The sequence below is a fragment of the Balaenoptera ricei genome, chromosome 11 (genome assembly GCF_028023285.1).
Source record: "Balaenoptera ricei isolate mBalRic1 chromosome 11, mBalRic1.hap2, whole genome shotgun sequence".
Classification (NCBI taxonomy): Eukaryota; Metazoa; Chordata; class Mammalia; order Artiodactyla; family Balaenopteridae; genus Balaenoptera; species Balaenoptera ricei.
Window position 1 is genome coordinate 34,304,993 of NC_082649.1, and position 22,382 is coordinate 34,327,374.

Below are 22,382 nucleotides of genomic sequence, written 5' to 3' on the forward strand. Positions count from 1 at the left end.
CGTTGCAGAAAGTACTGCTACAACATGGCCGAATCTCGAAAACACTACCCTAAAGGAGCTGATCACAAAGCACCAATACTGTATGATTTTGCTTTCTTGAATTGTCCAGAATAGGCAAATCTATAAAGATAGAAAGTAGTGGTCGCCTGGGGCTGCTGTGTGGGGAGAGGCAGGAAAAAGGAGAGTGATAAGCTGGAAAATGGCCTCCCCAAGGATATCCACGTCCTAATCCCCAGAACCTGTGAATGTTACCTCATATGGCAAACCAAGGGTCTTTGCAGATGTGGTAAGTTAAGGATTTTGAGATGGGGATATTATCCTGGATTATGTGGCTGGCTCTAAATGCAATCACATGTATCCTTATAACAGGGAGACAGAGGGAGGTTTGAACACACACAGAAGAGAAGGTGATGCGGAGATGGAACAGAGAGATTTGAAGATGCTGGCTTTGAAGACTGGAGTGATACAGTCACAAGCCAAAGAATGTTGGCACCCACTGGAAGCTGGAGGAAGCAAGGACTAGATTCTTCCTTAGAGTCTCTGAAGGGATCACAGCCTTGCTAATACCTTGATCTTGGATCAGTCATACCGACTTCAGGCTTCTGGCCTCCAGAACTGTGAGAGAATACATTTCTATTGTTTTAAGCCACCACATTTGCAGTAATAGGAAACTAATACAGGATGTGACTGCTAATGGGCGTGGGGCTTCATTTTGGGGTGATGAAATGTTCTAAAACTGGACTGTGGTGATGGTTGTACAACTCAGTGAATATACTAAAAACCACTGAAGTGTATACTTTAAATGGGTCAATTTTATATTATGTGAATTATATCTCAGTAAGACTGATATAAGATGTTTGTGGGGACTTCCCTGGTGGTGCAGGGGTTAAGAATCCGCCTGCCAATTCAGGGGACACGGGTTCGATCCCTGGTCCGAGAAGATCCCACATGCCGCAGAGCAACTAAGCCTGTGTGCCACAACTACTGAGCGTGCGCTCTAGAGCCCGCAAGCCACAACTACTAAGCCCGTCTGCCATAACTACTGAAGCCCGTGCGCCTAGAGCCCGTGCTCTACAAGAGAAGCCACCGCAATGAGAAGCCTGCGCGCCGCAACTAGAGAAAACCTGCACGCAGCAACGAAGACCCAATGCAGCCAAAAATAAATAAATAAAATAAATAAATTTATTAAAAAAGACATATTAGACTAAAGAGCCCTCAAACTCATTAAGAAGAAAACAAATAAAAATGAAAAAAATCTGAAGAGACCCATCTCAAAGAAGATATGTTGATGGCAAATAGATACAATAAAATATACTCAGTATCATTAGTTATTGGAGAAATGCAAAATAAAATCACAATGAATACTACTACACACTATTAGAATGGGAGAAAAAGTACCTGACAACAATAAAATGCTAGGAAGGATAGGGAGCAACAGGAACATCAATGCAAACGCAAAAGGGTGCAGCCACTTTGAAAAACAATTAGTCAGTTTCTTTAAAATTAAACATAATCTTACTATACAACTCAGCAATTTCACTCTAGGTATTTACCCAAGTGAAATGTAAACCTATGTTCACACAAAAACCTGTGTATAAATATTTGTAGTAGTTAAAAAAAATTATTTATTTATTTATTATACAGCAGGTTCTTATTAGTTATCTATTTTATACATATTAGTGTATGTCAATCCCAGTCTCCGAATTCATCCCACCCGCACCCCCCTGCTTTCCCCCCTTGGTGTCCATACGTTTGTTCTCTACATCTGTGTCTCTACTTCCGCCTTGCAAACCAGTTCATCTGTACCATTTTTCTAGATTCCACATATATGCGTTAATATATGATATTTATTTTTCTCTTTCTGACTTATTTGGAATAGCCCCAAACTGGAAACCAAATATGATTGTCCCTGAACTGGGAGGCATATGTATAAACAATTGTGATACAGCCATACAATGGGGTTCTGCTTTGAAGTAAAAAGAAACAAAGTACTGATATACTCAACACACAACATCTCAAATGCATCATACTAAGTGAAAGAAGCCAACTTAATATGCTTGGCTGGAGAAAAGGGAACCCTCCTACACTGTTGGTGGGAATGTAAGTTGGTGCAGCCATTATGGAAAACAGTATGGAGGGTCCTCAGAAAACTAAAAATAGAGTTGCTACATGATCCAGCAATCCCACTCCTGGGCATATATCCAGACAAAACTATAATTCAAAAAGATACATGCACCCCTATATTCATAGTAGCACTATTTACAATAGCCAGGACATGGAAACAACCTAAATGTCCATTGACAGATGAATGGATAAAGAAGGTGTGGTACATATATACAATAGAATATTATTCAGCCATAAAAAAGAACGAAATAATGCCATTTGTAGCAACATAGATGGAACTAGAGATTATCATACTAAGTGAAGTAAGTCAGAAAGACAAATACCATATATCACTTATATGTGGAATCTAAAATATGACACAAATGAACTTATCAACCAAACAGAAACAGACTCACAGACAGAGAAGAGACTTGTGGTTGCCAAGGGAGAGGGGGTTGGGGGAGGGATGGATTGGGAGTTTGGGATTAGCAGATGTAAGCTATTATATATAGAATGGATAAACAACAAGGTCTTACTGTATAGCACAGGGAACTATAGTCAATATCCTGTGATAAACCATAATGGAAAAGAATATAAAAAAGTATATATGTATAACTGAATCACTTTGCTGTACAGCAGAAATTAACACAACATTGTAAATCAACTATACTTCAATAAAAAAAATATGCTACACACTGTACCAGTTCATTTTTATAACATTCTGGAAAGGGCAAAACTATACAGGGAAAAAAAAAACCCAGATCAGTTTCCTAGGAACTGAGGGTGGAGCAAGGGGAGGACTAAAAAAGGACGCGAGGAAACTTTGGCGGGTAATGAAACACTTCTATATCTTGATTAGGGTGGTGGTTACAAGTTCCCATGGGTTTCTCAAACTTCCAGAACTTTCTACTGAAAAGGGTGAATTTTACTCTATGCAAATTAGACCTTAATTTTTAAAAATCCAAAATAGAAAGACACAAAAATATCCTGCTATGTTAAATTATTTTGTACATAAAAGCCTAATTAACATATACACAGTTTTAGAGATTTTGATAAATCCTTCCAAATTTCCCTTGCAAACATTGGATCCAGTTTATACCTCTCTGTCAATGGAATGAGAGCATTTGGATTTTTATATCCTTATCAACACAGCTATCAGTGACTGCACTTTTCACAAGGCCTCACTCGGGGCTAGGGACACAGCAGGGATTTAATAGAAGCATTTATTCCAAGCACATGAAGTCCCCACAAGAGATAAATGAGATTTTCCCCGAGTCCCGAAGCCATTTACTGTTCTGATGGAGGAAAGGAAGGAAGATACCATGTGTATTGGGAGGAGAGACAGCCTCTGAACTCAGGGGTCTGAGGAGCAGTGTTAAACTGGGGGAGAATATGAAAAAGGAAAGGTGAATAAGGAAAGCATACTATGTCTTATGGGGGCTGAGAGGTCTGAAGTGACAACTGTATCTCATTTCTATACCCCAAACGCCCAGCACCAGGCATAGCACATAAGACTGTAAGAACAAACAAACTGATGAGTGAATGAATGAATGTTGAGACTAAAATTTGGGATCAGCAAAGATAAAACTTCCTTGCTTTGGGATTTGGGGGTTCAAGCTCAGTTTAAGACTGTGGCCATGCAAACTTGAGGACGTTTTACTCCGAGTTCTATCTAAGGAGAAGAAAGTCGGCATAGGTGAGTAGGGGGAGGGCACATAGTCATGAGGGTCCACCTGGGTCCCCACGCACATAGGAGCATACGACACAACTCCTGGATGTCAGAAGTCTATCCTTCTGATTCTCAGCCCTGGGGACTGAGTGAAGGGTGGGGTCTTGGGCCAAATGCTGGGTCATTTTAGCTGGAGCTGGGCGGCTGTATAGGAGAGATAGGGTTGGTTGAGAGGAAGTTGAGTGCGCATGCCTGTGTGCTGGCTGGGGGCTGGAGCAGGGGAAGAAGGGGCGGGGGCGTGGTTTCTGGAGAAGAGGTGGGGGAGGGGAAGCATTGGGGCTGCTTCAGGAAGGCTGCAGCAGGGAGCTGGAGTCTGGACAGAGCTGGTGGGTGATTAGAGATGTTGGTAGGAGAGGCAGAGAGAAGGATAAAGGTAAGGAGATGTGAGCATTGAAAAGGAGAGGCAGCTGCCGCTTGTGTAAGTATGAGACAGTGCGTGAGTGTGTGTGTGTGTATGAGAGAGTGTGTGAATGTATGTGTCTGTGTGTGTATGAGAGAGTGTGTGAGTGTCTGTGTCTGTGTGTGTGTGTGTGTGTGTGTGTGTGCGTGCGCGCATACGTGAGAGCACAGGGGCTCCTCCCCGAACCCAAACTTTATGCTCCGAGTCTTACAATTTGCATCTTCTTTTCTCCTGTCACTCTAACCATGACAAAAATAAGGTTGCATTTGAGCATGTAAGGGGTTATTTGCAAGTGTGAGCATGAGTGACTGTTCTGACCAGCCAGGAGCCTGGGAGAGAGAGAGGCAGAGTGCCAGAACGAACGCACACATGCACGAATGAGTGCATGAATAAACAAATGGGAGCTTACAAGAAACTCCCTGTGAATGTGGGTTTGTGAAAAACGTTGGGTCTGAGATGCCCCACCCAAGCCCCAGAGCCTATATCTCTGGGTCTCTGAGCCCAGAGAATTCCAGGGAAGTCTGTGCCTGAGGTTCTAGAAACCTCACACTAGCTCCCTAGATGAATAACTGGCTTCAGAGGCTGGCATTCCTAACGGACCAGATTCCAGGAGGGAATCCAAAGAGGGTGAGGAGTCTGCTGACGCTGAGAGCCCTGCCTGGGCTGGGAGGCCCCGGACCGGGTGGAGCAGCCACACCTGCCTGAAGTTTTGAGTAACAGGGGGTGGAAACTGCACCAGCACCGCCCTCTCGCAGGCCCTGCGGGCCCCTGCGGTCTGCTGGTCACAGTGGGTCCCACAACTTCCTCACTTCCCTAAATGGGTAACTTCATATTTAGAACCCCAGGTCTTCCCTGGCAGCCCCAAGTGGCACGTCCAGCGTAGGCCTGGGGCCCTAACCTTGGATCCCTGCCCCCTGCTGGACTCGTGCCCGTCCCCGCTGCACGGCGCCATGGCTCCCACCTTCCTGCTGCTGCTGCTGCTGTTGTGGCTCCAGGGCCCTGTCGCAGGTGAGAGGGTGGGTGGGTGGCTTACGGGGGAGGGAGTGGTCTGTTCCTGGACCCCCTTCCTGCTTTTCCGTGCTCAGTGATCTTGTGGGGTCGGAGGAGGAGGCGGTCTGGCTGACCTAGTAGCGCCTTACCAGAGACCAGTGAGAAGGTTCCCTCCTAGTATCTGGCCCTGGGCAAAGCTAACCCAGGCCTCACAAACTAAGATAAAGCTCTGGACCCTCTCTGCATGGGCCCCTTGATCTGCCTGTCTTCCTCAGGACCTCTGACCAGGGCCACTCCACTTCCTCACACACAACAAGCCCTCGTCCCTTGGCCTCTATCGGGAAAGCCCTGTTTGGTTCCTACGGGAATCATTACCTTACGTGTGTGCGCTTTGAACTTGCTTTTTCTTGGAATGTTGATGCCACAACCTCCGTCCCTAGCCCCTGTCCTGGCGTGGGGGTAGGGAAGCAATCCCTGAAGCAATCTCTCCCACCCCACGGCTACTAAATGCTCCTTGAGGGGGCCTCACCCAATCCTGCCTTGCTCGCTGCCATGACAACCAAGTTACCATTTCCTGTTCAGTTCTGGGCACCTCCTGTGTGAGGGGTGGAAGGTGGGCACACATAAACACAGTGCCCTGGAGACCCGTTCTAAGGTCGCCCTATCTGTACGTCTCTCCCAGAGAGACCCGCTTTTCCAGGGCAGAAGAGTGTCCCCTGGGGTCCCCCAAACCTGCCACCTGCCAAATAATTGAGTTGGATCATTTAACTTGCATGGGACAAAGTGATACGAGAGAGGGCATTACCTTACTCCAAGCCTCAACTCTAGTGGCAGCTGGGTTGGAAACTAAGGTGGATGTCTGGGGTGCTGGACCCTTGGCTATCACAGCTCTGGGTTCCATTGGGAAAGTCTGGAGCAACCTGCATTTGGGAGAAGGAGACGTGCACTGAGCATGTACTACATTCAAGGCACTGTCCTGGGGCACAGTTCTCAGAGCCAGCCAGAGACAGATAAGAAACAGAGACATTAAGTGATCTGCTCACGTGGTTAGTCAGTGGTAGAACCTGAGTTTTAACCTATGTTTATTTAGACTCCAAAATGCTGTCCACTCTGTCCTACTGGGGAGAACTGTGTGCGTGTTTGCAGAAGGCTCGGAGGGTGTTCAAGGAGGAAATGCCAAGCTGAGGGTGGGTAGAGCGCTGGAGGGCCCTCACTGCAGCTTTCTCTCTCTCACTGTCCCCTGATTCACCACCCCAGCCTTAGTTCTACCCTCTCCCCATCAGACCACGGGTTATGAAGCTCACTGACCACATCTTCTTCCTAGGCATAGAAGGCAACATATGAACAGTGAATAATTGTAGAATTCTTTGGTTTACACTCCACTGGGAGTGTATATAAATGTCTGGGCATATCGGATCTACGGGTTTTAGGTAACTAGAATATTTTAAAATTAAACATCACCTAGAATGAACTCAGACAACTTGCTATTTAAAAGATGACTAGAGTAAACCTGTTTGTGAAACAAATAACTACTCAATATTTTCAAAGATTGAATTTTCTTATCTACCTAGGTTTGTTGTGCTCTGGAATTTCAGAATGATGACTTGCGTTCGGTTTGTGTCTCTGTCTCATTGAGGGCAGGACCTGACTCTTTCCCACAAGACCCTGAAGACAGGGCTTATGACTCTCCCATCAGACTAGAAAATGCCGCAAAGAAAACGGCTGCGTCTGCTGAAGTTCCTTGAGTGTAAGGGCTGAGTTTCCTTCATTAGGCTAGGGGCTCCCTGTGGGCTACGCCTGTGTCTCCACCATCAGACTAGGAGTCCCCGGAGGGCTAGCCCTGTATCTTCCTCATCATTTTAGGATTCCCCAAGGGCACAGGACTACTGTCTCCCCCATCAGTCTGGGAACTACAGGGCAGGGCCAGTGTCTTCTCCAACAGACCAAGAGCTCCCTGGGGGAGAAGCCCGTGTCCCCCTCCATCGGAGTTGGGCTGTATTTCTTCTTCACACTCTGAGTTCCATGACAGCAGAGAAATATCCACCTCCTCTCCCTTCACCACGAGCTTCGAGTTTCAAGATGCTTCCTTCCTCCTTTCTCAACAAGTCGTGTCTCCCCAGGTGCCCCTGTCGAGAGCGTGTACTCCAAAGTGCGGCACTTTGAAGGGGAGACTCTCTCTGTGCAGTGCTCCTACAAGAGCCGCAAAAACCACATAGAGGGTAAGGTTTGGTGCAAAATCAGGAGGAAGAAGTGCGAGACTGTGTTCACCCGTGTTGGGGTGCAGGGGCCGCGCTATTTGCTGCAGGACGATACCCAGGCCAAGGTGGTCAGTATCACCATGGCGGCCCTGAGGCGCCAGGACTCGGGCCGGTACTGGTGCATGCGCAACAGCTCTGGCATCCTCTACCCTCTGATGGGCTTCCTGCTGGAAGTGTCTCCAGGTGAGCAGGCCTGCTGGGGCACTGGGATGCTGGGGGGGTGTCCTCCCCGCCCTGTACTCCACTGACATCAAATATAACAATAATAATAATCCATCAATAGGCATGATGTACAGTGGGGTTTTCACAGTTCCTTTACAGACACCTTCATGGGCATTCTTGTCACCCTTTTACAGATGAAGGAAATGAGATCTAAAAAGTCCTTGTGGCTCTGACTTTGTCCAGGGTCACAGAACTAGCAAGTGGACGAGATGAGATTAGAACTCAGGACTCTCTGTGCTTGTTTTATTCAATCATCTGTTCAATATATATCCACTGAGCCCTGATTCTGTGCCAGGCACTATTCTAGGCTCTGAGGATACAGTGGTGAGCAAAACCGGACCCATTCCTACCCTATGGGAGGTGACAGGCAATAGCACATTGTCAGATAAACAGTTGCAGATAACAATAAATGTTCTTAAGAAAATAAAACAATGTGATGAACTAGAAAGTTCAGTGGTGGGGGAAGCTACTGAATTAGTGGGGAATCAGAGAAGACCTCCCTGAGCAGATGACATCAAGCAGAGCCTGCGTGTGATGAGAGCTTTCTAGCCCTGTTGAAAGTGGGTGATTCAAAGGGCTTTCCAGGTGGGGAGAATTGCATGTGCAAAGTCCCTGAGGTGAGAAGAAGCTGGTCCATATTGAGTGTGGGGCAGAGGGATAGAAGATGAGGTTGGACAGGCAAACAGCAGCCCTAAAGTCCATGATTTGGGGTTTGACTTTTATCCTAGGTAGAATAGGAAGCTATGGGAGAGTTTAGAGGAGGTGATATTGTGCCTTGTCTTTAAGATGATCAAAACTCTCCCTTGAGTATAGAAAAAGAGAGGAGGGCCAAGAACGTAGCCCTGCGCTCCTTCCACATTTATAAGATGGGAAAGGGTGAGGAGCCAAAGAGCCTGCAGAGAACAGCCAGTGATTGTGAAACTTATCATCCACCCTTCCCTGTCCCCCTAACCCAACTGCATCCCCATCTTCTGTTGGGTCTGAGCTAGGGTAACTGCTGTCTCTAAGATATGGAGCAAATCTCATCCCTTCCCTCTCCGGTTCTGATTTAGCCCTAGGGAAGTAGTCGAAACCAGTTTACTGAAGTCTTAATTTGTAGGGATACAAACATGAAATGGTTTTATTTTTCCCTTAGTGTATCCCTCTGTTGTACTATGTCAGATCTCACTTTCCATCTCTTAACCACAGTTTGGGGAGATTCCAACTTTGCAGACCTTTTCAATTATTAGGAAATAAAAAATGCACAGGCAATTAAAAATGCGAATCTTCTAGCAATATATGCTCTTCCAGTCCCCCTTGAAAACCAGGTTTATGGCCCCAGGCACTTGAAGTGGAGAAGGGGGACTGCTGCTGTCCAACTCCCCCTCCTTCATCTCAGGAGGGAGGGAAGGGGTGCTCCTCTCCATCACCTCCTCCTGGTCCTGCCCCTCCCAACCCCCTGGTATATTGAGGCAGGGGTGAAGGAGAGGGAAACGGTTGTGTGACTTCACTGACCCTTGTAGCAGGTCTCTCTCTGTTGGATGTCACTCCTTTTCTGCCCACTCTTAGATCCTCTGTGGCCAAATGCTGGCTCTCCCAAGGCACCTGTGTATGAGTTCTTTGAAAGGTCCTTTGGGGGGTCTTCACACTGCTGAGTAGGATGATGTGGGAGATCTGGCTCCAGATCAGCCCCTTCCCCCATCCCCATCCTCACCAATGCCACTTGTTCTGGTTCCCTTGCCCAGAAAAATGGGCGCCTTCCACGGTGACCATCTGGTCCTCAGGAGTGCATCCTTGCATGCATAGTAGTGGGATGCAGCAGCAGCCAGCAGCAGCCCTCTCCCCCTCACCATCCCTCTCTCTTTATTTTCCTGTTCCCTGATGAGAAAGACTCAACACTGCCTTCTAGACTGAGCCCTCACAGCTCCTACCACTCCCTCCTCTTCCACCATCCAAAGTCCAGCCTTCTTCTAGCAAATGGGATGATAAAGGCCTGAACTGATGCATGAGGGTGGCAGGACCAGTTCCTGTGTCTCTTAATAAGCCCCCAAGGAAGGCACCTGGCCCCGCTGCTCACGGCGTTCTTTGGGATCTGGGTCTTTGATGCTTCCTTGTCCTCATCTCTGGATCCCAGTCGCCAATCATGGAGCAACTGGGAAAGTTCATGTTCAACCTCAGAGCAGAGAAATCTCTGACTTACAGGAATGAGGAAGGTCCAGGGAGTGACAAGAGAGATGGGGGTGGGGAGGGAAGTGTCCTCTTGGCCCAGGTGGCCTGACGGGGGACACTAAAAATTTTGTGAAAGACTCTTCCTTCTTTCCTGTGCCTACTTCCTCCTCCCTGACCTCACCCTCTGAACAAGCACACACCTGGTCCCTCAGCAGAGCAGAATCCTAGGTCCAAGGTCAAGGAGCAAGACAAGGACAGGTCCTACCCAGACAAGTGTGTGGGCTGCCGGGAGCTGCTTCCAGCACCAAGGCCCCCGACTCAGTCCCACTTTCCTCCCTCTCTCGTCCCTCAGCCTCCACGACCAAGAGAAACACTCCTCTTACGAAGCTGCCCACCATCCTCCAGAGTGGAACTGTCGTCACAGCTGGCCCAGCCCTCACCTCAGGCCCTGATGCCCCTTTCACCACAAGCACGACGGTGTTCACACCTGGACTCCTCACCTTGCCTAGACTCTTGCCCTTCCCTGCCTCAGGGAGCATCAGACTGACCTCTGTGACGGGCTACGGCTTCACTGGCGCCAGCCCCTCCACCACGGGGCCCAGGAGGACCATGGGGTCCCAGACAGTGACTGCGTCTCCCAGCAATGCCGCAGCCTCCGCTGCTGGCCCAGCCTCCACCCCCACTAAGGCTGGGCACCTGTGCACCACGGGATCGCCCACCACGGGAATGTGCCCCACTGGCAGGTCTCTCCTCAACCAATTATCCCCCAGCAGGTACCCGGGGGGCCTGGGTTGAAGGCCATTTTCCCAGACATGGCAACAGTTCTTGGTGCCTGAAGAGACCCCAAGGTGAAATGTTACAGCAGACCAGCCCCTTTCGCCCACCGGGAACTCAGTTTGACCTGTTGCTGAATGGGAGGTGGGAGAGGGAAGCTGGGATGGACATGGGACAGAAATGAAGGCAGTGGGAAAGGAGGTCAGGGGCTGGGTCAGCATAAGAGTCTGTGGATGAAGAGGAGAGGGTAGGGACCGGACAAGGGGAGCAGCCTGGGGAGTAGGAAGTGGGAAATGGGGACACTTTAATTTGAGTTCCCTGAGGAGTGGACTGTGAGACCAGGATTCACATTGTATTTGGAACACTGGAAAGAGCATGGGGAAGTGAGACAGGGAAGGGAAGGCAGCAGACAGAGAACTTACTGAGGCTGGTTATCACTGTGGGCAGCAAGAGCTCAATCCCGTTGGGGAGACTCTAGGGTCCAGTGTCCAGCAGCCACCTGGAGGGCAAGGGAGCTTGGGTATTTATACCCCCACCCTCTTGGTTATTGGTAGAGGGCTGCCTGCCATGTGTGGCATGGAGAGCACCAGTGACCAGAGAAAGCCCTCAGGCCAAAAAATTTTTAAATGGAGCTGCTGAGGACTGGTGTACATGGAAGTGATACAGCAAGGGAATATAGGCAGGGCACCTATAGCATCTGTTCCAAAGGACAAAGGTGGGAAGTGCCATCCTCAGTCACCATGAGGAGAGTAAGAACGTTGGTTTCTTCTGTCACAAATGGGGGTCTCTTAGAGCCCTTGTCCTCAGCAGATTTGGGGGAATAATGGAGGAGAGGTACTAAAGTGGAGAGATGCTTCCCTTCGCTGGGGGTAGGGGGCTTCATCCCTGACCTCTGAGCACCTCACTTCCTTCTCCCACAGGTGGGCCCCCAAGGAAGAGAAGCCATCACTCCCCGCGGGGACTGGCAGGTTTCCCCTGGTCCCACTCCTCTCGCGTGGTGTGCAGAAGGACGTGGGCCAGGGTGGGGCACCCTGGTACTCACCTCCTCCGCACTCTGTCCTGTCTCCGCAGGCACCAGGACTTCTATCCTGCTGTGCTCGTGGGGGTGCTGGCCTTGCTCCCAGTGCCTGTGATGCTGATCGTGGTCTATGGCTTCTGGAAGAAGAGGCACATGGGAAGTGAGTAGCGCCCACCCTCTTGGCCCCCCGAGGACAGAGCGCTGGGGGGTTTGACACCCTTTCCAAAGTGCCCGACTGCCCTCGGGTCCCCAGGCGGTGTGTCCTCGCCTGTGTCCAGTCAGGAGGACCGTACAGCACCCAGGTGAGGGAGGCGGGTGGGCAGGCAGCGACAGCTTAGCGTAGCCTTCTGGGGCTGAGCCAACAGGAAGCCGAGGGCAGAGGCAGAGGGGCTGGGCTGGCCCAGGAGCTGTGGGTGGTGAGCAGGAGGACCGCCCTCTTCATCTCTGTCCCCATCCTCGCAGGCTACAGCATGTGCCGTGATCCTGCCAGATCCTGGAGGGACCCATCCACAAGACCGGAGCCTCCGTGGAAGCCTGCTTGGTCTGAAGCCACTTAACTGTATGGTGGGGGGGAGCTTCTCCCAGAGGGGTCCCGGGAGACCAGAGGAGGAGTGAAGACGGGGACCTGTCTGGATCGGACAGGCCGGGGATGAGGACTCAGCGCTGGACTCAGGCCTTCCCAGAACCGGAGGCTGGACTGCATCCGCTCAGTTCCCCTCGGCTGCCCGGAACCTGGCGGGGGGCAGGGGGCAGAGCAGGGGGCACCAGGCGGGAAGTCCCTGGGGGTGGGGGGGAGCCACTGAGGTGATTCTGCTGAGAGCCACAGACGCCTGGGCCCTGGCTGGATGGCAGAGAAGCCCCAGGTGTGCTGTTTGCAGACAGAGACCTCAGCTCCCATCGGCCTTGGAACCTCTTACTATCAAGCTGATGGGGGGAGGGGTGGACAGCTAGGGCTGCCCTCTCCCCACCCGGGGCTCTGTCCTCAGTTTCCCTCTGCTCTTTTCAAGCGTCCCCATGCCCTTGGGGGAAGAAAGAGCCCCAGAAGCAGCCCGTGTCCCGAGGGTCCCACCCTGGAGGAGAAGAAGGAACAGTGACTAAGAGTTGGGGGTCAACAAAGGTGTTGGGGATCCCAGAGCTGTCCAAGCCCCCCAGCCCCTGGGCCAAGTGTCCTCTACGGGGCCTCTGGATGGGCCCTGATCTGACTGTGGCTGCTTGTCCGTCGAGTCCTGGGAGCCAGCAGGGACCACACTCCCGCTGCTGCTGCCTGCTGGCCGGCGCCTCCAGGGAAGGCTGTGACCGGGCAGCTGAGAGCCCCTCACCCGCAGGACCAGCCTGTCCCTGGACTTGCATGCAGAGGCTGATCAGGGCTCTCTCCCCCAGTTCCCACACCCTGGCTCCGGGTCTGAGCTCCTGAAGAGAACAGGGGGCCCTTGAGGGTCCACTGGAGGGGAGGCCATGGCTCAGAGAAAGGGGGGGGGGTCACCTTCCCTCTGGGGACTTATTGTCCCCTGGAAAGAGAGGACCCACTGGTGACACAGCAAAGACAACTCAGAGCTGACTACAGCCTGGAGGACTGCCTGGGCCAGGAGGGGCAGGGAGGATGGAGCCAAGGAGCCTGGGCCAGGGGCCCAATAGCCAGGGGCATCTGCCCCTGCCTCACTGGCTCGTGCCTCAGAGTTGGCTTCTTCTGCGGTGATGGCTGAAGAATATGGACTGGATTCCTCCCCTAGGGAGGGGTATCCACCAGCCTGGAGCCACTGGAATGAGAGACTGGGGGTAGATGTGGCCTCTCCACTCTTGGCCTCGGGACATAGCCCTCCCAGGTGGGAGATCAAATGTCATAGTCAGGGGAGTGACACAGCTGGGGCCTTGGTGGGCAGCCAGCCTGCAGGTGCCACTCCAGGATAGAAGTGGGGAGAGAGGAAGGGGCAGGGGGCAATCCTGGGGGACAGCAGGGAGGCAGCACCTCTTTCCTATGCCCAGGAGAAGGCACTAGAGGGGAGACTCAGACTGAGGAACTGACAGACCTGGTGCCAGGACACACACACACACACACACACACACACACACACGCACACACACGGCGATAACCGTCCTCCTGATCCCGGTGTGTAACTAGGACGGGGTTTATTCTCCACCCTAAAACCACACGCTGACGGCCCTGCCCCAGCTGAGAGCGGGATGTTGGTGGGTGCAGAGGCTCAGGACCGGGACCCAAGGATGCCACCTGTCACTGTGGGACCCTGTGCAAGTCACTAACCATATTGGGCCTCATTTTCCCTCTCTTGTGAAAGGGGACACTAATTCCTACCTCTCAAGACTGTTCTCAGGATAAAATGAACTAACACGAGCCTCATACACTGAGTAAAAGCCTCATGCTGCTTGGTCCTCCACTTCTTGTCCAGGTCTAATGCTTGTCACATTCTACTTTTAAAACCATCGGATCCTATTTCTCTGTTTTGTACTTGATGGGAAGGGGCTAGGGAGGGTGCAGGGGGACATGGTCTGGTCCCAGGAGGTGGGTCTGGGCCCAGGCAGAGGCCTTTGTTACCTGATGTCATGCCGGGTAGCTGCTAGGTGGACCGACCATCCTTATTTGCCCAGGATGAGGGGCTCCTGGAACCAGGCAAACTCCCACCCGTGGAGCCTGCTCCCATGTGAATCCATGGTAAGGAAGGACACAGGGTGCTGAGAAGGAGGTGCAGACTCCGTCCCCAGCTTCCCAGCTCTTATGCGCCAGGGTGGCCTCTTTGGACCTCCAGGCTCCAGGACATTTTACCCAAACCCTGGCCCCTTACATCCTCCTTTCTGTTTGCCCTTCTCCCCGGAGCTCCAGGGGTATCCAGATCCCCAGCAGATCCAGGGCGGGCAGGTGCAGGGCAAGGGTGGGTATCAGGCCAAGGCTGCTATTGCCTTTGGTGGACGAGATGAGGAGTCTTCCTGAGCAATGGCCTGAGACTACGGGACGTACCTGCGAAGGGCTTCCTGTCGTGGCCAAGGGAAGGAACAAATACAGGAAGCCCAGCCCCCACGGGATGTTCACTCTGTGAGCCCTGATCTGATCCCACAGGACACATGTGTTCTTGCTGTGAGGCCAGCAGGCAAGCCTGAGGTCCACAGTCCCAATGGCTGCAAATGTGCTTTTCACTCTGCATCACCCTGGGTGGGTGGACGCTGCTCTGTGCAGTCCGGCTCCTCCTTCAGGCTGATGGGCTTCTTGCCCCTGTGCTGGGAGTAGTGAGGGAGGAGGCAGCCTCGCGCCTGGGGCAGACCCTTCCCAGCGCAGACCCCCTACCCCCACTGATTGACGCAGGGGGTCTGAAGCCGTGGCACCCCCTGCCACCTTGGCAAGTTCTGAAGGGTATCCCATTTCCAGAATGGCTCCCAAAGTGACCTGAGCTTCCTGTGGCCCAAGGGCAGCCTGACTTCTCCTGCCTGTCCTGCTTCCCCTGCCCTTCTTTTTCCCAGCCTGGTCCCTGAGCACTTTAAACTTCCTGGTGCTAATTGCTGCCTCAGAGTCTGCTACCCACAAGCCCAGTCTGCCCCTCTGCTTGTTTACAGGGTTGTCTCTTTTCTTTGTTGTTTCTCTATTAACCATAAACGGCCTGTGACAATTGTTTTTCTGTAGCTCATATAAAAACAATTTTAAAAAATGTGTTTGAGTAGTGTGGCCTTTCAACAAACACTACGGAGTGACTATGGCAGGCTGGGAGCTGGGGCACAGGGATGACCTGAGGGGCAGAGATCCTTTCTCCTCCTCTCTCCCTCCCCCTCCTTCTGCACCCATCTCCCCCTTCCCCTCCCCTCTGATATTCCTGCCTCCAGCTTTGTTCTCTCCCACCCTTGCCAGGGACCCTCCCTGCACCTCCATTCCTGGAAATGACTCTCCATCTCCCTTCCCCTCTTCCCTCAGTCCCCACGGAACTTCCCAATTCCCAGGCAGGCCTGGGCGGGAAGTCTCTGACCCCTGGGGACCTTGGAAGTGTCCCCTAACTCTGTCATTCACCTTCAGCCCCTGCTTTTCTTCGGTGGGGAGGAGAAAGTTGAGGCTTGGGAGGCAGTGGTAGGAGAGAAGGGAGAAAGAAGGAGGAATGATAGGTTCTTAATTTGTTACCAAATCCAAGCTCGTACTTCTTGCCACACGACGGGCCAATCCATGGAGAGACAAGCTGTTGGGACAAGGAATAGCGATTTCATTTGGAAAGCCAGCAGACAGAGAAGATGGTGGACTAGTGTCTCGAAGAACCACCCTAGTCGAGTTAGAATTCAGGCTTGCTTTATACTAAAAGGGGAGGGGGTGTGGCTGGTGGCTGCAAACTTCTTGGTGCCAGCCAGACCCTGGAGGGGATGTGATAATCCTTTGTTCTTGTAGTTGTCCACGCAGGTCAGGTCACCATGTTCCTGTAAATCTCCAACAAGACAAATGTGATTCTCTGCTGTGCAACTCTGTATCTCTATATGAATGGAAAAGTGTTATACCTTTAAAGGTCAGAGCCTCGAGAATGGGCTATTATGTATATTTCAGGCTATAGACAACATTCTTAACTCCAAGCAAAAGCAATAGAATACAAAGGTGAAAGTAAAAGGAACAGACCCAATATGGAGTCAGGTTTGTTCTTCCCTATTACAATTTCACCATGGTTTCCTCCTGGGCTTTTATGGCTTTCTCCACCCCAGAGCGAGGGAGACAGGCTGACGGGGAAGAGGCTGGGCACAAGAGAGCCAGAGTCCCCTGGAGCCTTGATCTAGTCTCAGATGTAGCACCTGCAGCTGAGGGTCCCACCTATAGGCCAAGGTCTCCCCCTCTTCTCCAGGCAGGCTTCGGTGGATGGGCTGAATTCCCCTGGCTCTGGGTTTCTCTTCTCAGGGGCTTCCCTGCTCCCTTGCTTCCCTCCCCCCATCCCAACTCAAGAAGAGGGCCCATGGCCTGGGAGGCCACATACCTGCTGCCACCTGTCCTGCTGGTGCTCTTGGCCTCAGATGAGGGGCAGGCGAGGGGGGCAGAGGGAGCAGGTCAAGAGGAGGGGCAGATGGCTAAGTGAGATAGGTATGAAGGGGGCTATGGGGAGGAGAGGGCAGGGGCAGGGTGGCACTGTGGCCAGAGGCCGGCTCTGGGGCTCATTCTGAGTGTAGACACAAAGAGGGTGGCTCCCTGCAGGGGGGAAGCCCTCATCTCACAGCTCTGCAGTGGCGGTTGGCGGGGCTCCGTGACCTGAGGGTTTATTCTCAGGCTCCTGGGAACAGAAGCCAGAGTTGCTGTGTAAACTAGAGGATGAGACAACTCCATGAGATGCTGGTATCCACCCCAGCAAGGCTTAAAGATGAAAACCCACGCAGGGAAATATCAGCACATAGCTGTACTGTATTAACCACCATTCCAGGCTCTGGACAAGCCCCAGTAGCTTTGATTCTCTAGCCAGGATGACCTCAGCTTGGGCTTCTTCATCATGGCTGAACTCAGGGCAAAGGACTGGGGATTCTATTGGTGTGGAATCTACGAGTCTTCGAGGAACTCTGGTCTCAGAACCATCTGTCTGGTATATCCCAGGGTGAGTTCCTTTCCTCCTTTTGTGTGCCTCTCAGACTTCCTGAATCACAAGATGTTAGGGCTGGAAAGGACCCTAAAAATCACTTCCTTCAACCGTTTCATAGCTGAAAACTAGGGCCCCTTCCCCAAGGTCTTTGGTTGGTCAGGGGCAGAACCAGCACCAGAACTCAGGCCTGCTAGCTTTCGGTAGGTTCTTCTTTTCCCGTCACACACATTTCTCTGAACCTTTTTGTCGCTACCAACAGGACTCCTCCATTGATGTGTGATGATTGCAGAGCTTCCTCAGGCTTGAACAAGACTGGCTTATTGGTCCATTCCCAGGCATCCCTACCCCGACCCTGACCCCCAACTTTCTCTCAAAGGGCTGTGCTCAAGATGGGTCACAGGTAGCTGGGTAGGGGTCAAGAAATGTGGACAGACAGGAGACAGCCAGGTAGCGAGACAGACATGAGGCCCTGGGGGTGGAGCTGAGAGGCGTAGCAGCCGAGGCCTCAGAGGGCCTGGACTTGCCCCTGATAGTGAGAGACCCTACATGTCAGAGTGGGAACTTTGGGGTCATCCCTAACCCAAGGCCCTCAGTATTCCTCCTGCAAACTTCAGAGTTGGAAAGCATCCCCTGCATTCTCTGCAGTGGTCAGGGCTTGAATGACACCTTCCCAGACTCCTGCCCTATGGGAGCCTGTCCAGCCGTTTGGACGCCTGAGGACTCAGATCAGCGGCTGGGTCATTCACTGCCCAAGCCTTGGCTCATTCCCTTCTCCATGTAGGGCATGAGGCTAGGCTCCAGGAGGGGAATCAAAAACCTTGAGACCCCATCCTCAGCTGGAGGAGCCCACAGCCCCGCCAGGAAGACAGACAAGTAAATAAAGGATTATGATGCAGGGTGGTAGGTAACATCATAGAAGCATGTTGGGTGGAGGTCCAGTGAAGAGAGGAACAGGTTGATGGAGAAAGCCAGGGTTTGGACTCTCCTGGGGGACTCCCCAGAGGAGGTGACACCACCTGGGCCTTGTTGGATGAGCAGGAATTTATCCAGGGGAGACAACACAGGTTGGGAGGGTGGAGGGAGCCATTAAAGGTTGAAAGTGCATGACATGTTCAAATGAAAACAGAAGAGACTATAGAACACATCCAATATACAAGTGACAGTGTGATGCCTAATCTAAAATTGTGGCACTTCACAGTGAAGGAAATCCAACACTACTGAGCATAATAGCTCCATTCATCTGCAGGGCCATGTGTGGCCTCCTCTTACCCAGGTCTGGGGACTAGAAGTGGGGAGCCCTGGAGTGTGGGGCAAATAGAGAGGAGTGCTCCCCTCCCTGTCACCTCCTCCAGCTTCAACACTGCTCACCACCAGGAGCACCAGGAGGACCACTGGTGCCATGAGCCCTGTCATTGACAGGCACTGTCCCCTCACCCCTGTCCTCTCAGCCCTTCATTTCCTCCCACACACTGCTGACTGTGCCAAATGCCTCCAACTACCACATTCCCACAGACGCCTGGCTCTTGGGATGAAATGGAGTCAGACAGTTCGTTTCTGGTCACTTCACCTCTTTGAGCTTCAGTTTTCTCATCTGCAAAATGGGACCAATAACATTCCCACCTTCATCTGGGGTTCTTACCTTTGGCACTATTGACATTTGGATATTATTCTGAACATTTCTTTGTTGTGAGGGCCCATCCTGTACATTGTAGGATATTTAGCAGCATCCCTGGCCCCTACCCGTTAGAGAGCAATAGCACAAATACCCCCAGACTGCACAGCTGTGGCAACCAAAAATGTCTCCAGACATTGGCAAGTTTGTCTTGCGGGACACAACCTCCCCCAGTTGGGAACCACCATTTTACAGGGTTGTTGTGAAGATTAAATGAGATCATGGACTCAGAGGGCCCAGTGCCAGGCATGTGATCAGGGCTGCTTCTTTCTCCTCCTCCCCATTCCAGCCCTTCTCTATCTTTCAGTGCAAGCAGGGGAGCTATCCCGGAGCCGCAGGGGTCTAGGGAAAGGGCACACTCTGTGGTTACTACCACCCATGGCCGGATTTCTTCTCTAACCCCGCCTGATGGTTTCCAGGTGGATGATGACAGCGGAGGTGGCACAAGTGAGAGGCACTCACCCCGCCTTCCTCGTGGAGGAAGACCTCATCCTTACACACCTGCCCACCAGACCCCAGACCACCTTCCCTTCTCCTCTCCAACCCCTCACTCCATTTCTGGCCATGACACAGGTCCTATGGGCAAGGCTGATGTCACATTATGGCTGAGGGCAAGCAAGGTCCTGTCTAACAAAAACATTCCCAAACGAGCTATCTGAGCAGGAGGCAGTGAGATTGCAGAAGAGCCTGTGTGACTCACTGGGATTTTGCCCAGGGGGCTCTAGCATCTGGTTGGCAGCTGGATTCGATGACCTTTTACGTCACCCTTGAGAAGTGATGAATCTGCAATTCCAAGTAATCTTTCCCATGATGTGGCAGGACATCACCCTTCTGCTCACATGGCCTGGAGTTCCCAGAGTTCTGAGTCATTCCTTGGGGGCACTTCTGTCTCTGTGTGTGACCATAGAAAAAAGAATAGGTGAACATACATCAAAATATCACTATGATTATCTCTGGGCAATGGGATTAGAGGAGGGAAGGAAAATTCCACTCAATAAAATGAAGAGGACTGGCTCTGGAGCCAGATTACGTGGATCTAAATCTAACTTCTACCTTATATGAACTGTGTGATCCTGGGTAAGTTGTTTAATTTCTCTGGATCTCAGTTACCTGGAACAATAATATTATCTACCTGATGGGTAATGAGGTAACACATGTGAAGTATGTGTTTGCCTAGCACATAGTAAGCACTCAATAAATGTTAGTGTGTTTTAAGTGGTGGGATTATGGACAACTTTTACCTTTTTAGAGTGAATTTTCATATATTTTTTCTGATAAAAATTAACTGAATATAGTTTTTTAAAGATTTTATAAATGCTGAATACATTTTACATAGTTATTCTTGTAATAGCCATAATCTCCCTTTAAAGCTGGGCACCACCTAAGTGTGGCAGCTGATCCTGGAGGAAATTGCATGTGGCTTGAAGGTATGATGTTTCAACTGCACAAGAAGTATTTACCAAGTAACTGTTGATATCATTTGCTGTATGTCATCTACTTAGTAAGCACGGTTAAATCTTGAGTCTTATAATTTCAATACTAGGTCTTTAAAAATTATCTAATTTTTCTAAATTGAGACTTTAAAAATTCTGCTAAAAAATTTTTTTTCGAAACAAGCAAATTTCGCAGCAACTAATTTGTCTTTAGGACTATTTTTGCTTTCTACTCTACTTAAGGCACAAATTATTGCTCCAGAACTCCTGTGGACGTCTCAAAATTTAGAGTAATTTTAAAAGGGTCTCATGACCAGATAATGTTAGGAAGGGCTGATCTAGATGCACATTGGTCTCAAGATTTATTTCCTTGTTGATCCCTGATTGCCCAACACACTCTGGGTGTAGAGGGAAGGACTTGTGACCTAGCTTAGACCAGGGCATCACAGGGAAACAGTGCCACCGTGTGGGGTCCAGTCTGTGCTAGAGGTGGGAATCAGCCCCTCCCTGGAGAAACTTTTTCTTTCTTTTCAGAAAAGCTGCAATTCTCTAATAATTCTCTTTCATTTTTAAGGCATTATGCATCCGACTATGGCAAGACCAATTTCAGTTGGCAGATCTCTGTGGTCAAAGCCTGGCCTGATTTCTACCCTGATGGGCATTCTGACTTCTCAACTCGATCTTGGACCAGAAGCCCAAGTGTGCCTTTCTGGATGAGATGGCCAGATATGTCCCAGACTTTCTCTGATGACTCATTTGAGGGCCTTCCTTCACTCCCCAAACCCAGGTATTAACCTTCTAGAATCCAGCCACTACAGATTTTACAATATCAACATCACTTCCACATCTAGCAACAAAGAGGAACTGCCTCTTGTTTATTGCATCTCCCTAGCACCTGGCGTGGTGCTTGGCATATGGTTGGTGCTTGGAAAATATTTGTAGAATAAATGAATGTGCCCCTGAGAAGAGTGCTCCAGCCTCTCCCATTCCCTTCTACAAGAGGGAAAGGGATGCCAAGAAGGAGGGGGCATTTCTAGGCCAAGTTCCCTTCCAGGAACAGATGGCTTACACAAAAGGGCTGAATTATCAATCATTTTAACAGGGTTCTTTACAGAGGAGTGGGCAAGGATAAGGGAACCAGTAAAGGAAGGGATCGTGATGCATCCAAAGACAGGGAGCTGTTAACACCCCCACACTTGAAAGAGCAGGGAGAAAGAATTGTGTTATTGGGACTGAGTGAGCGCCAGAGCCATGGAAGAGGGACCACCAATAAGAGCTGTAGCTACAGAGGAAAGCAGCTCCTGTTCAAACCATGGCAAACGTGGAGGGAGTAGGGGGAAGTAAAGACCCCAACTTATTTCTCCTCCTGGCCTCCAAACTCTTGCCAATATCTTCCCTTGACTTGACCCATCAGTAAGCCAGTAGGCTGGGAGCCTGGGGGATGCAGTCCAGAGGGGGTCAGTCTCCTTGGGACAGAGCAGGACTAAGCAGAAAGAACATGGGTTGGTGGAGGGGGCAGGAGAGGAGAATAACCAGCACAGTGGTCAAGGATGTCAAAGGCGGCAGAAAAGCCAAGAAGGGGAGGACTGGGAGGAGGCCACTTGTGACTTCTAAGGATCAGATTCAAAGGCACAGTTGAAGAACATGAACAGCAAAGCCATCTCTAAAATTTTTTTAAAATAAAAGAAATACAAGATAGAGAAGCAAGAAGAACTACAGTTCTGCAGCCTGTGGAAGGAAAACCACATTCACAGAAAGAGAGACAAAATAAAAAGGCAGAGGACTTTGTACCAGATGAAGGAACAAGATAAAACCCCAGAAAAACAACTAAATGAAGCGGAGAGAGGCAACCTTCCAGAAAAGAATTCAGAATTATGATAGTGAAGATGATCCAGGACCTCGGAAAAAGAATGGAGGCAAAGATCAAGAAGATGCAAGAAATGTTTAATGAAGACCTAGAAGAATTAAAGAACAAACACCTAGAAGAATTAAAGAACAAATAAACAGAGATGAACAATACAATAACTGAAAGGAAAAATACACTAGAAGGAATCAATAGCAGAATAACTGAGGCAAAGAATGGATAAATGACCTGGAAGAC

The 22,382-nt window shown here is 50.5% G+C and overlaps 1 protein-coding gene across 1 annotated transcript; it reads left to right on the plus strand.

The window, feature by feature from the left end:
- The first annotated feature begins 5,167 nt into the window (after positions 1-5,167).
- LOC132373990 (trem-like transcript 2 protein) lies at positions 5,168-12,199 on the plus strand. Its single transcript, XM_059937462.1, has 5 exons — positions 5,168-5,240; positions 7,343-7,663; positions 10,203-10,623; positions 11,696-11,802; positions 12,105-12,199. Exons 1-5 carry the CDS (start codon positions 5,183-5,185, stop codon positions 12,197-12,199), a joined length of 1,002 nt encoding a protein of 333 aa, XP_059793445.1. The 5' UTR covers positions 5,168-5,182.
- The last annotated feature ends 10,183 nt before the right edge of the window (positions 12,200-22,382 follow it).

What these genes read in the sequence shown, in the direction of transcription:
- LOC132373990 (XM_059937462.1), top strand. Translation starts at nt 5,183, where the DNA reads ATGGCTCCCACCTTCCTGCTGCTGCTGCTGCTGTTGTGGCTCCAGGGC. An exon ending in GCTCCAGGGCCCTGTCGCAG is followed by an intron (nt 5,241 to 7,342) that starts GTGAGAGGGTGG and finishes GTGTCTCCCCAG; the next exon opens with GTGCCCCTGTCGAGAGCGTG. An exon ending in AACCAATTATCCCCCAGCAG is followed by an intron (nt 10,624 to 11,695) that starts GTACCCGGGGGG and finishes CTGTCTCCGCAG; the next exon opens with GCACCAGGACTTCTATCCTG.